Source organism: Sciurus carolinensis, chromosome 7 (assembly GCF_902686445.1).
Source record: "Sciurus carolinensis chromosome 7, mSciCar1.2, whole genome shotgun sequence".
Taxonomy (NCBI): domain Eukaryota; kingdom Metazoa; phylum Chordata; class Mammalia; order Rodentia; family Sciuridae; genus Sciurus; species Sciurus carolinensis.
The window spans coordinates 99,117,407-99,130,156 of record NC_062219.1 but is presented as its reverse complement, the minus strand read 5'-3'; the positions used below and the strand labels follow the sequence as shown (position 1 = coordinate 99,130,156).

The 12,750-nt window shown below is 35.8% G+C and overlaps 1 protein-coding gene across 5 annotated transcripts in view; it reads left to right on the top strand.

Annotated features, from left to right (window-relative positions):
• Window positions 1–12,505, top strand: part of Bend6 (BEN domain containing 6) — a 57,899-nt gene extending 45,394 nt beyond the window's left edge. For all 5 annotated transcript variants that reach the window (XM_047559698.1, XM_047559696.1, XM_047559694.1 and 2 more), the window contains 4 exons: window positions 2,255–2,475; window positions 4,043–4,235; window positions 5,143–5,279; window positions 11,286–12,505. In XM_047559698.1, coding sequence (XP_047415654.1) covers window positions 2,255–2,475; window positions 4,043–4,235; window positions 5,143–5,270 — 542 coding nt within the window. In that variant the 3' untranslated portion in view covers window positions 5,271–5,279; window positions 11,286–12,505. The remainder of the gene's footprint in view (window positions 1–2,254; window positions 2,476–4,042; window positions 4,236–5,142; window positions 5,280–11,285) is intronic.
• The last annotated feature ends 245 nt before the right edge of the window (window positions 12,506–12,750 follow it).

Here is a 12,750-nt window from a genome sequence, read left to right as displayed (position 1 = left end):
AAGAAATCTTCCAATATTAAACCAAATTCCCTTTTTCTCTTGACATTATACCTTTGGCCTTTTTTCACTTCTTCAAATTCAGATCTTGCATTTTCTATGCCTCTAATGACCCCTCCTCATTCTCTTCAGCTCTTTAATTCCTACTGAGCCTTCAGCTCTCAGATCAATTTTTACCTCCTCCTCAGAGACCTTCTTGTCCCTGATCTTAGACTGGGTCAAGCACTGTATGCCTCTTCTTTGTGTGACTTCAGAATTATAATTTTCATTTCTTTGCATGTACAAGTTAACCAAATTGCAAGGTCAAGTGCACTGTCCTCCAAACTGCTAAATCTGCCCAAGACTTCTGACACCAAGTGCAAACTTGGGATTTCCCAAAACCACCCTCACATTTACTAATTTGATAGAAAAACCCATAGAACTCACTGAAATCTATTACAGTCATGGTTATATTTATTACAACTCAGGACACAAATTAAAATATGAAGAAGGTAGAATCTAGGAGGTTTTTAAATATAGAGTTCCTGTTGTCCTCGGGAAGTCTTACCCTCCTGGCATCTGTATGTAACAATATGCAGGCAGCAATGCTCCTCCAGGAAGCTCACTGGAGCTCTGGTATCCAGAATTTTAACTGAGGCTTTATTATATGGGCCTGATTGATTGTCCACATTGCTTGAATTCAGTCTCGAAAGCACATGGTGGGTCTTTCTAGATTTCTGGCTGTCATCAGCTTCCACCCTCTGGATATTGGGCATGAAAGACCTCATCCTGAATTATATCATTAGCATAAACTATCAGGTGTGGTTGGTCCCAGGTATTCACCATGATTAACAAAGATAATCCTATCCTTCAGGAAATTCCAAGGATTTAGAAGTTACTTTTTAGGAGTTGGCACAAAGGCCAGACCCTCTTCGAGCAGGACAAAATTCTTACTACACAGCGTGGCTATGTGAATAATGTCCTCCCCTTCACCCGACACTATCATACTCTGAGTTCTGAAAGGACATGGGTTACATCTGGTTTTGCTCACAATTTATCCCTAGCACCTGGCATAGTGGTTGGCAAATACTGAGAGTCTGTCAAACAAAGACTTGAGTACCTGACAACCTGAATTTGGCTCTTCTGGACAAGTTACTCAACCTCTTGTTGTCTAATTGACCTCTTCTGCAATGAGGGTTGAATGAGTGAACATCAGTAAAGTTCTCAGAATAGTACATGGTGCGGAGAAAAAGCAAGGAAAACATTTAATATTAAATGCTCAATAAATAATTACTGATGGAATGAGTGTCTGGAACCATAAGAGGTGCCTAGTAAATATTTATTGAAAGAATGGGAAAATAAAAATTATTTTTTAGTAGAGTTTCCTATTAATATAGTACCAGATGTATTAATTTTGACTTGTCATAAATTATTCTAAAGATTATAGCTCGATAGTAAGCTTAAGAAAAATACATAAGAAGAGAGAAAGAGAAGAAAGATTATTTCAGTTTGTTTCAGAGTCTTTTTCACTTCTCCAGCAAGCAGTGTCCTCACATTTGATTGAGGAATATAATTAAACAGGGTTCAAGGTCTCTTCCAACTCCAACAACGTGTTATTTGTCCTTAGGAAACAAACTAGATATAACAACAGAGAAGACCATTTTACAAGGAGGCATGAAAACTTTGAATGTGTAAGTTTCCAACAATAAACAAAAAGGGACAAAGTGAATATTCAGTTGATTACCAAAATTTGTCTTTAATACATGACAACATAGATTTGAATTGCAACAGTGCATTTTTATTAGTTGATGAAATTTGACTGTGGTAGACCATATACAAAGGTCATGGAAAATTTATTTGCATCTGTAAGAGTTTCTTGATTTTTATCTTGGCACTTAAACTGGCCTAATGTGAGCTTCTAGAAGGTGATGAAAATAGAACCAGAAACATCTCCAAACAACAGATTCAACACCTTCAAATAATGTTCTTAGTGATTAGAATGAAAGAATCAACTTTTTAAGTATCAACTTTTGAACTTCAAAGTAATACACATACATTTAAATAAAATGACCAAATGTTTTAAAATTGGTTGATTATTAAGTTATTTAATAATAAAAAGTCAATGTTTCACCCTCCCCACTACATTTATTTACCAAAGGTAGCAAATATTAACAATCACTACTCTACATAGTTCTGTGCACATACACACAATAAAAATATGTATATATGCACCTTTATGAACATGTTTGTAAAATGTTACTTTCTCTTGCCATTCTAGTGTTACCACAAGCAGTCACCCAGTTTGAAGAATTGGTTAGCATGGCGGAGACCCTGCTTAAGGGTGGAGGGACCATGTCCACATCTGCATCTACTCTCTGGAGAGCAACAAATAATTCCTCACCAGATTCATTTGCCTCAACAGGCAGTAATTCCAATTCTAATTCCAGTTCACCAATTTCCTTGAAGGCTGAGGAGGAGCATCATTCTGATGAGAAGCAGGTCAGTTGGACTACCTGCCCTTTCATTCTCTGGAAAATAGTTAAATTTGAAAATTAAAATAAAGTCAGCTGGGTGTGGTGAGGCTGAGGCAGGAGGATGGAGAGTTCAATGTCAGCCTCAGCAATAGTTAGGCTTAGGCTAAGCAACTCAGTGAGACCCTGTCTATAAATAAAATACAAAATAGGGTTGGGAATGTGGCTCAGTGGTTGAGGGCCCCTGAGCTCAATCCCCAGTACCCCAAAATATAAACAAAACAAAGGCAGAAATTATCATTGTTGTATCAGATAGTTTTAGGTAAGTTTAGGACATGACCTTAATATTCTTATTATATTGAACTATTTTATTTATGTAATGAAAATTCATTTCTGATACAAATATCCAGTGTAGAAAACTAAAGTCAAATTGGAAAGTCAAAAATATCAAGTCTTTAAGCTATTACATTCTTAAACCAATAAGGGAAGGATACCTGTGCATCAAGTTATAAAATTTTATATCATTGAGAGAAAATAAATTTCAGCCTCCATGTGCTAGAGGAGCACACTTCTTTTTTCATTTTTTGCAGTTTCTTTGAGAAACTGAAACCAAAAAAAGAAAAAAAATAGGATTTTGTTAAAAATCACAGATCAACCTCAGAAATTATGCCTTCAAAAGGGATAATTAAATATTAACAATCTAAGATTCAGAATATTTGAGTCAAGGTATATCAATTTCCTAATGCTATACAACAGATTACCACAGTTTAGTGATTTCAAGTAACACAAACTTAGTATCTCAGATTTCTGTAGGTCCGAAATCTGGAACAGACTTCACTGAACTAAAATCAGAGGTCATTTTCAGGAACATTCCTGAAAACTGTAAAGGAGAATCTCTTTCCTGCTCATTTGTGTTGTAGAATTTCTTGTACGTAGAACTGAATTTTCCATGTTCTTGATGGTTCTAAACTAAAGGTTATTCCCATGGCTAGAGGCAATCACACCCCTTGCTTCATGGCCCACTTCTGCCACCTTCTGAGCCAGCCATGACAGGTCAAGTTTCTCTTTCTGAATCTTTCCTCCTTTTTGTCTCTCTTTTCTGATCCACTCTTCTGCCTCCCTCTTCTGTTTTTAAATACTTGTATAAGTAGATTGGGCCCATATGAGTAGTAATTCAGGTTAATTTCCCATCTCAACATTAAACTTATCTTCAATCACATCTTACAAAATTGCCTTTGCCCTGTGAGGTAATATAGTCGTGGTACAGGGATTAGGCTGTGTACATCTTCAGAGACCATTATTCTGTTTACCATACTTGGTATGCAATGCTGAGAATAGGACTGATCCTTGAAGCACCAAATCCAGATTACATGACAAGAATTTGCATGAACCCTGGAACAAATATCTCATAAACATTGAAAATTATCTCAAGTAACATCAAACTCTAACCCCTGAAATGTAAAGTATATATTAAAGTATAATATGTCACCCTAGATAATGTTGATATTTTTTGCTGACACATCTTAATCAGTAATATATTTCTCCAAATATCATTTTTTTTTTCTAACTTCAATTATTATTTCTTACTTTTTTAGTTCAAGATTGAAAAATGGCAGATTGCCCGTTGTAATAAGAGCAAGCCTCAGAAGTTTATTAATGATTTAATGCAAGTACTTTACACAAACGAATACATGGCCACACACAGCCTGACAGGGGCAAAATCCTCTACGTCAAGGGACAAAGCCGTAAAACCAGCTATGAATCAGAATGAAGTTCAAGAAATCATAGGTGATAATATCATTACATTATATTTTCATACAAATTTCAAGTTGTGTTACCATTCAAGGTCAAGTTATTCTTTCATGGTCCTTTTTATTTTGTTTCAAATTTATTGTTCTATGAAAGAAAAAAAATTTAGAATAGTATAATGCTTTCATTAAAATTTATGGTCCCCAGCACCCAAAAAAAAAAAAAAAAATTTATGGAAAACTTCATTAAAATGGTTATTAAAATAAAACTGAAGGTTGTATGACCGATAGGTTTGAATTAATAACATTCATAGCTTTTGAAAATAAAAAATTCAAAACATTTTAAAATAAAATTTCTATAACAATTTCTATGTTTTCTCTTTCTTGGTTATATTCCTCATCTTTTATTCTAGAAAGATAAAGGTTAATTTGACTATACTATTTGTAGTTTTTAAATTAATAAATCTTACATGTAATCATCTAGATTATTTTATTTATTTATATATTTATTTATTTTTTGCTATCGTCCAACAAATTTGGAGTCTCTGAATGTGAGTTCTACACATGTCATTTCTTAGCTGGAAAAAAATAATTTGAAATCTAGTTGTTTTAACTGATGTTAGGAAAGGATACAAATAAATCGCTAACAACATTTTCGAGCAAAGAGATGTGGATTTGGAAGCAGGCAGCAAGTTATAGTTGAATGTTGCCATCGGAAGACAAACATATACTCTGCTTTACAATACAGACCCTCTGTTATCTCCTGCTTTGTTTTGAAAACCCTGCCTACATATTCATCATTTACATACCTCATGGGAATTTGGGCTACTTTTGTAAAATGGAGACAAAATTAAAACGTAGGATGTTTAATGTTTTACCTCAGTTTGTACTTTAAGATGCAAAAATCTCATAAAGTGTTTTGGGGTTGTTATTGTTGTCTCTTACAGGAGTAACAAAACAGTTGTTTCCCAATACGGATGATGTTTCAATTAGGAGAATGATAGGGCAAAAGCTAAACAACTGTACCAAGAAGCCAAATTTAAGCAAAAATCTTAACTCTCAGGATATTAAGTAGATCCTTTTGGTAAGTCTTTTATGTCTTCTCAATCCTTTAATGTGACAAGAAAATGTGCTATTTTTATCTGTCAAACAGCATTTTCCAAATACTCCATCGGAGATACTGTTTCCTCTTGACCTTTTTTGCTTTCACCCTGAAGTGAGAGCTTGCTCCGCCCCGCCCTGCACCACGATGTGCTGCCTGACCACAAGCCCAAAGGACCAAACTGTCATGGACTGAAACCCCCAAAGCTGGGAGCCAAAAAAAAAAAGTTTTCCTTTTCATAAACTGATTATCTTGGATGTTTGTTGTAATAATGGAAAACTACCATGTTTTCCATTATTTTGAGGAAAATACATGTGATCATGTTATTAGTATCTTCACTGATTGATAGAGGCATGGTAGGTAACACACAGGGGTCGGAGTCACAGGTTTGGAAGTTATCCCTCCATTTCCACCCCGCCCCCATTTTCTTTACTTCTCTTTGACTTCTATTTTGCCTGTTTTCTGCCTACCTGGTGTCGCCTCCGACTTCATTTTGCGTGTCTTCATTTCTTCTGACCAAGTTTTAAGTGGATATGGAGCTATATACGTAGTGCAACAACTTCTCCACCCTCTCCCATTGCTGTCCCTACCATCCTCCTCAGGGTCCCTTACCTGTTTTGTTCCACAAGTAAGGCCAGCTCCAATGAGAGTCAACAAGAGTCTCTCCTTCAAAAAATACTACTTATAATAGCAGCAGAATTCTTTCTGTTGGCTCACACATACTGGAGACTGACTTAAAGAGTTATAAAAGATAAGGATGTTTGTATCCTTTTTGTCTCCCAAAGTGATTATAAATTCCAATAGATTGTGAATCTCATAACTTTCCATTTATGACATAATTGCTTAAATGTGCCCTAGAACGTCTCATTTTGAGGTTTGGTTTTTTTTTTTTTTTGGTACTGGGGATCGAACTCAGGGCCTTGCGCTTGTGAGACAAGCGCTCTCCCAGCTGAGCTATCTCCCCAGCCCACGTCTCACTTTGAAATGAGACAAACCAGATATCCTGAATATATTCAGGATAATATTCAGAAAGGTGACCTTTCTTGAATGCTCTGTAACCAGAACTCCAACTCATGAAGTTATCTTTTGGAGCACATTATTACATTTCTGAATTCCATAAATCATTTTAATATCCTAAGCTCTGTCTTTTTAATATCTTAGATTGCCAAAGATAGAAACAAAACACATCTCTGACTTTATCAGCCAGCAGGGTATTGAAGAAATGAACATTAAAAGATTTTTATGTCAGTTTTGGTTGTGCCTGCCAGTAGTAGTGCTATTAAGCCACCTGACTATGGCATTAATTAAAATTGAAGCAAAAGACAAACCTTTTGCTTTGAACACAATATGTTCTTATGCCCTCTGGGCCTGAGCCTTGCTTTGTACTGCCAAGGTTACCTTGACTAGGAATGCATATGTTTTGAATCAGAAGTGGAGATTAACATGAGTGGAAATTCTGTTGAATTTGGCAGATATCTTTAACTTAACTTAAAGTATGGCTAAATTCAACTTATGTCCAAAGAACTGAGAAAAATATGCTGCTGGGAAAGATATGGTCACATACAATCTTAATTTGGATGTGCTTGATGAAAAATTAGGCAGATACAGCACCATCTACTGGTCTACTGCTATGTATGTTTTTTCCCCTTAGGTCATTGAACTCACAGGAGCCTAAGGGTGACTACATTTATTCAGACAAACCATACCCTGGCTCTGTCCTGCCACCATAAATATTCCCTGGGAAAATGACTTTTTTTACATTGCTATTTTTAAGGCAAGATGTACTGAAAAATCATCCGGATGTCTATAAATTCCTGTGCATCAAGAAGCAGAGTAGTCCCCACCATGGTTCCTATTGTAGACGGTGTCCATCTTCCAGGACTAAGCTCAGGTTGCTGTTGGTGACTTATATTTGAAAGTCATTTTCCGGCTAAGTTTCATTTCTGTGGGAGTGAGAGCTAAATTCTATCCCTCTTACATTTTTTAAATCTATTCTCCTATTCCTGTGATTGCCCTCAAGTTGCCTCAACTCTCACTTGCCAAGAGCTTGAAGTTACCAATCCTTTTGACCTTTCCCTATTTTTTAAATTCTTTCTTATAAGAACTGAAGAAAAATCTATTTATAAGAATTACAGAATATTAGACTACCATCTCTTAACTCAACCTACTAATGGATCAACAGCCTTCTCCTGAAATGTCCAAAGCTACCTCAATGTTGATCATCTCAACATACTATCGCATATGCATATATTATTGCTTAGAGATAATCTAATGCAGCGGTGCTCACATAACAGGTAGGCAGGTTATTTTGCCCACTTCCTTTCTCTCATTGGGGGATATCTGGAAGTGTCTGAAGATACTTCTGGTTGTCACAAACTGAGTGGTACTAGTGGCACCTGGTGGACAGAAGTCAAGGATGCCATTCGGCATCCCACAATGCAACAAAGAATCACCCAGCCTAAATGCTGAGTTGAGAAACTCTGGTCTAATGTGATTTCCTTATTTTGGAGATAATAAAACTAAATCCTAAAAAGGTTAAGTGAATTACCAAGATCATGTGATTATTTACCAATAGACAGTACTAGTATATAGTTCTTGGTATTTCTTTTCATATATATATATGAATGCCCAAGACTGGGTAACTTATAAAGAAAAGAGGTTTATTTATTTTACAGTTTTGAAGGCTGAAAGTTCAAGATCTGAGAGATCCATCTGTCTGGCCCCTGGTGAGGGCCTCATGATGGATGGTATTACAATGACGGGAGCACATGCAGAAGAGGTCACATGGCAAGACAGAGAGACAGATCCAGGGCCATGCTTGCTCTTGTATGACAAACCATTCTCAGTTGGGCACACTGGCACACTCCTGTAATCTCGGGCAATTGGGAGACCAGAGCAGGAGAACCATAAGTTCAAAACCATTCTGGGCAGTTTAGTGAGACTTTGTCTCAAAAAAATAAAAAGGATTAGGGATGAATCTCAGTGATAGAGTGTCCCTGGGTTCTACCCCAAGTACTGCCAAAAAAAAAAAAAAAAAAAAATCTACTCTCACAGTAGGAACTAACCAGGGTTCCTACAGAATTGTGGATGCCTTCCAAGGGTGGTGCCCCCATTGAACTAACCACTTTCCACCAAGCCTGACCTCTTAAACTTTCTACTACTTTAACACCATCCACACCATCCCATTCACACCAGTTCTAGCACATGAATCTTTAGGGACAAACTATGTCCAAACCATATCACATGATTCTCCTGAGAAACAAAAATAGGGTGTGTGTGTGTGTGTGTGTGTGTGTGTGTGTACAGAGAGAGAGAGAGAGAGTTGGCTCATGCAATTGTAGAGGCTGGCAAGTCTGGAAATACAGGGCAGGCTGGCAGGGTGAAGATCTAAGAAGAGTTGATATTGCCATCTTGGGTTAAAAGGCACTTTGGGGGGCAAAATTCCTTCTTCCTCATGGGATCTCAGTAGTTTCTCTTAAGTGCCTCACCTGAGGGGAAGTAGGGAAGGCAATCTGCTTTATTCAAGTGACTGATGTGCTAATGTCATCTAAAAATATCTTCAAAGTGACATCTAGGCTGCTATTTGACCAGACAATTTACACACCATGGTTGATACATGAAATTAACCATCACAACTAATGTGTTAGGGAAAGAAAGTCTGGTTTAAAAGACTGCTGTACCTTTTGATAACTGTGAACTTTGTAAAGTCACTTGACTTCTCTGAACTTCAATTAAAACACGGATAATAATACGGTGTATCTCAAATCCAGGACTTGTAGAACCTGAATCTGAATTGAATTTGCAGAGTCCTTTTTAAGGGAAGGAATGCAAAGTATGAATACATAATCGGTTACAGCTCCACATGTTAATTTAGAAGAAAATAAAACATGAAAACTACATTGTTGTGTTACCAAATTTCTCAAATATCACATATATATAATCTAGAGAAAAATTATATCATATTAGCAACTGTACAATATTCCTGTTCTACTTTTTTGAGTTGCATGCCCACTGATTGCCTCTTTTTTTTATTGCCCCCTCATTTAATGAGAATCTTGTAATAGCCTTTTATGCAGGAGGAACAGAAAAATGATTTAGACTATTCTCTAACATATTTTATGGAAATTTGCTTTCTATTTTTCTCTTTAACAATTTGCAGAGGTTTCTTTTACATTTTCGTTTCTTTGCTAGTAATATGTAATTTTTGGGATTGTTGTAAAATTTGGAGAAACCTCACCAGGCAGGGTGGCATACACCTCTAACCCCAGCAACTCAGGAGGCTGAGGCTGGAGGATTGCAAGTTGAAAGCCAGTCTCAGCAACTTAATGAGGCCCTAAGCAACTTAGTGAGATCCTGTCTCAAAATAAAATTAAAAAGAACTAGGGGTGTGGCTCAATGGTTAAGTACCTCTGGGTTAAAAAAAAATGGGGGAGCTCTCTTGAGTCTCTTTCATATCTGAAGCATAAGATTTCAGGTCTTTTCAGGCTTCCTCTGAATGACTGCTCTTAAATGTTCTCTGATATTCAGAGTATTCTTAGAAGACATCCTAAACTGAGATGACCAGGAAAAATTTAACTATATATGGATGAAATTGCAAAGCACATAAAATACATCCCAGTCAACCCTTAATAAGATCACAGAAATGCTTACTGCCACTCCATAGTCACAGTAAGAGGGCAAATTATTTCTTAGAGACAGTTGAAATGGAAAGAGTCAGCAGTCTTGACTGGTTGTGGTTAGAATGACTTATTTTTGCAAAGTTGACAAAATACAGTCATGTGCCATGTAATGATGCTTTCGTCAAGATGGACTAAATATACTACAATCATTCCTTAAGATTATAACAGAGCTGAAACTTCCTAGTGATGTTGCCATCATCATAACACAACACTAATGTCTTTGAGGTGATGCTGGTTTAAACAAACCTACTTGGTTGCCAGTTGTATAAAAGTAAGATTCATATAGTTATGCACAGGGTATAATGCTTGATGATAAATAACTTTTAATTTCTTTGCCTATTATACCATAGTTTTTATAATTAGTTACTCTTTGCCATAAAACAGTATGCAATGTTATGACAGCAGTAGTCTCATTCACCCCCTATTTAGCGCATCTCTTGATTGCATTGATTGTAGTCTAGTGTTGCTTTGTTCATCATGGTCCTAGGAGCACTAGGCTATAGGCTATACCACTTGCACATTATACGGCCTATGTGTGTAGGCCACACCATCTAGGTTTGTGTGAGCATGACAAAAATGCCTAACTATGCATTTCTCAGAACACATACAGTTCTTAAGTGACAATGTGATTGTACATAAACGCGTGAAGATACTGCTGGGGCCTCTTTTTTGGAAGGTACCCAGTTGAGTAAGTTTTTGGAGCTTTGTAGTAATTCTGCCTCTGACCTTGCTCATTTGGTTCTTCTGTGTTTTGAATGAGGTAAAGCAGGTCTGGGAAATTGCCAGACACTTAATAAACAATAAATAAGCATTATTGAACAATCACAGAAATGTTGATAATATTTTAAGAAGGTGAATCACTTTGTATGTGGGGGCTAATTTTTTTAATTTACCTTTTTTGGGGGGTCTTTCAATATTTACTTAATAAAAAGTTTTTTAAAAGTTAGTTCAGATAAAAATTAATGTGATGAGGCTGAGGTTGTGGCTCAGTGGTAGAGCATGTGTGAGGCATTGGGTCTGTTTCTCAGAACTGCATATAAATAAATAAAATAAAGATATATTAACAACTAAAAATTTTTTAAAAAATTAATGTGAAATACTTTAACTGTTTTCTATGCTGAAAATCCCCTGCATAAAATAAAATAATCCCTAAGACACTTTAGTAGTAATAGTTCTTATTGACAATTTTTATTTTAAACATAAATTTGTAATTGATATAAAAATAAATAACTCCTACAATGGTTAAAGTACTATAAAGCCTGTAACAAATTTTCCCTCTTTTTATTTTTTGAAATTTTCTTTTTTATAGGTATGACAGGTATCTGAAGCTAAGCATTTTCAGTTTAAAGTCTAACATTGGACTAGAGAATTTGTAACCTCCCTGGCAGTGAGCATAGAGAGACGTGCAGTGACAGGCTATAAGTCATCTGTAACATCCTTGGACTCTCCTGATGGAGTAAGAAGCTTGCTGAAGAAGCTGCATGTCGATTCCACCCTGAATATCAGTGATGCATCAAACCAGAGAATTTTCACCAAATAGTATGCATGCAGTATGGTTTCTTTGGAAATATGCATTTTTCTGTTCCCAAATACTCTGTACAGCTGAGCAGGATAGTCAAAGCTCTTATCATAGCAACGAAACTTCAACACTTCAGATCAGTCATTGTCCCAGCAATACATTGTATATTTATGACCAGTGACTTCCCATTACAGGTTTTGGATCTTAAGCATAAGCACATGTTTGGAAAAGTAAACAGAAGTAATCAAAGTTCACAAATAGGAGAATGGCAAAGTGAGCCTACACTCTAGTAGTCTGTCAAACCAAGTAATAATGTTTCAGAAATAGTATTATTTTCTTATCTGAAAATGCACAAAATAGGAATCTGAGGAAAATGAGATCAGAAGTCTTTTTAACAGTAAACTATTCCACCACACTTGAAAAACAAATAAGCCCAATTTTTTAGTATTAAAACAATGTATCAATTTTCAGTATAATCTTTGAGTTTGCTTTTCAGACCTGCTTCTTTTTATTGTCCAAAATAAGCTAAGTACAAATGTCTAATATAAAACATCAATATCACCTAAAACATGCTATATAATACCACAAGTGCTTGGTTAGTTATGTTGCTACACTGCTTAGTTTTAACTGGTTTATTTTCATTGTAGCAAAAAAAAAAAAAAAAAAGAATTGAAAAAATCAATATGGATTTGATAATCACACAAAAAAGAAAAATGCCATTCTGTAAAAATCAACAAAAGACAACATTCTTCAAGAGGCTTCTCACTTGATGTCAGGTTGTCACAGGAGACCACTCTGCAAATGCAAAGCCATGCTTCTTCTGGTGCACACAGTCATGTTTAAACTTGGAAAAGAGGATGCTGCATAGTTACAAAGTTCTGTATCATGGACCCAGGGAACATTCCATAAATGTTGCTTGATAACCATGTGGTTGTACAAAATAAATGTACTTAAGAAAATGACTTACATAACATTTGCTAATTTTAATTAAACAAATAAATCCTATTGAAAACAGAAATGGCATTTTCTTATTTCTTTACTAATGTATAAAATTCAGGGAAATTTCTTTTTCTAGGCATATGTCCTCTTCACCCGCACATTGAGGTATTACCATTATAATTTGACTCTCTGGTTATGGTTTGTTTGTCTTGAAAGAGTCATGCTATGCAAGAGGTATAGACAATGTCCAAGAAAGTAAATACATTTAATATTTTCATTTAAACATATACTACTTCTTTTTTTAAAAAGTCTACTT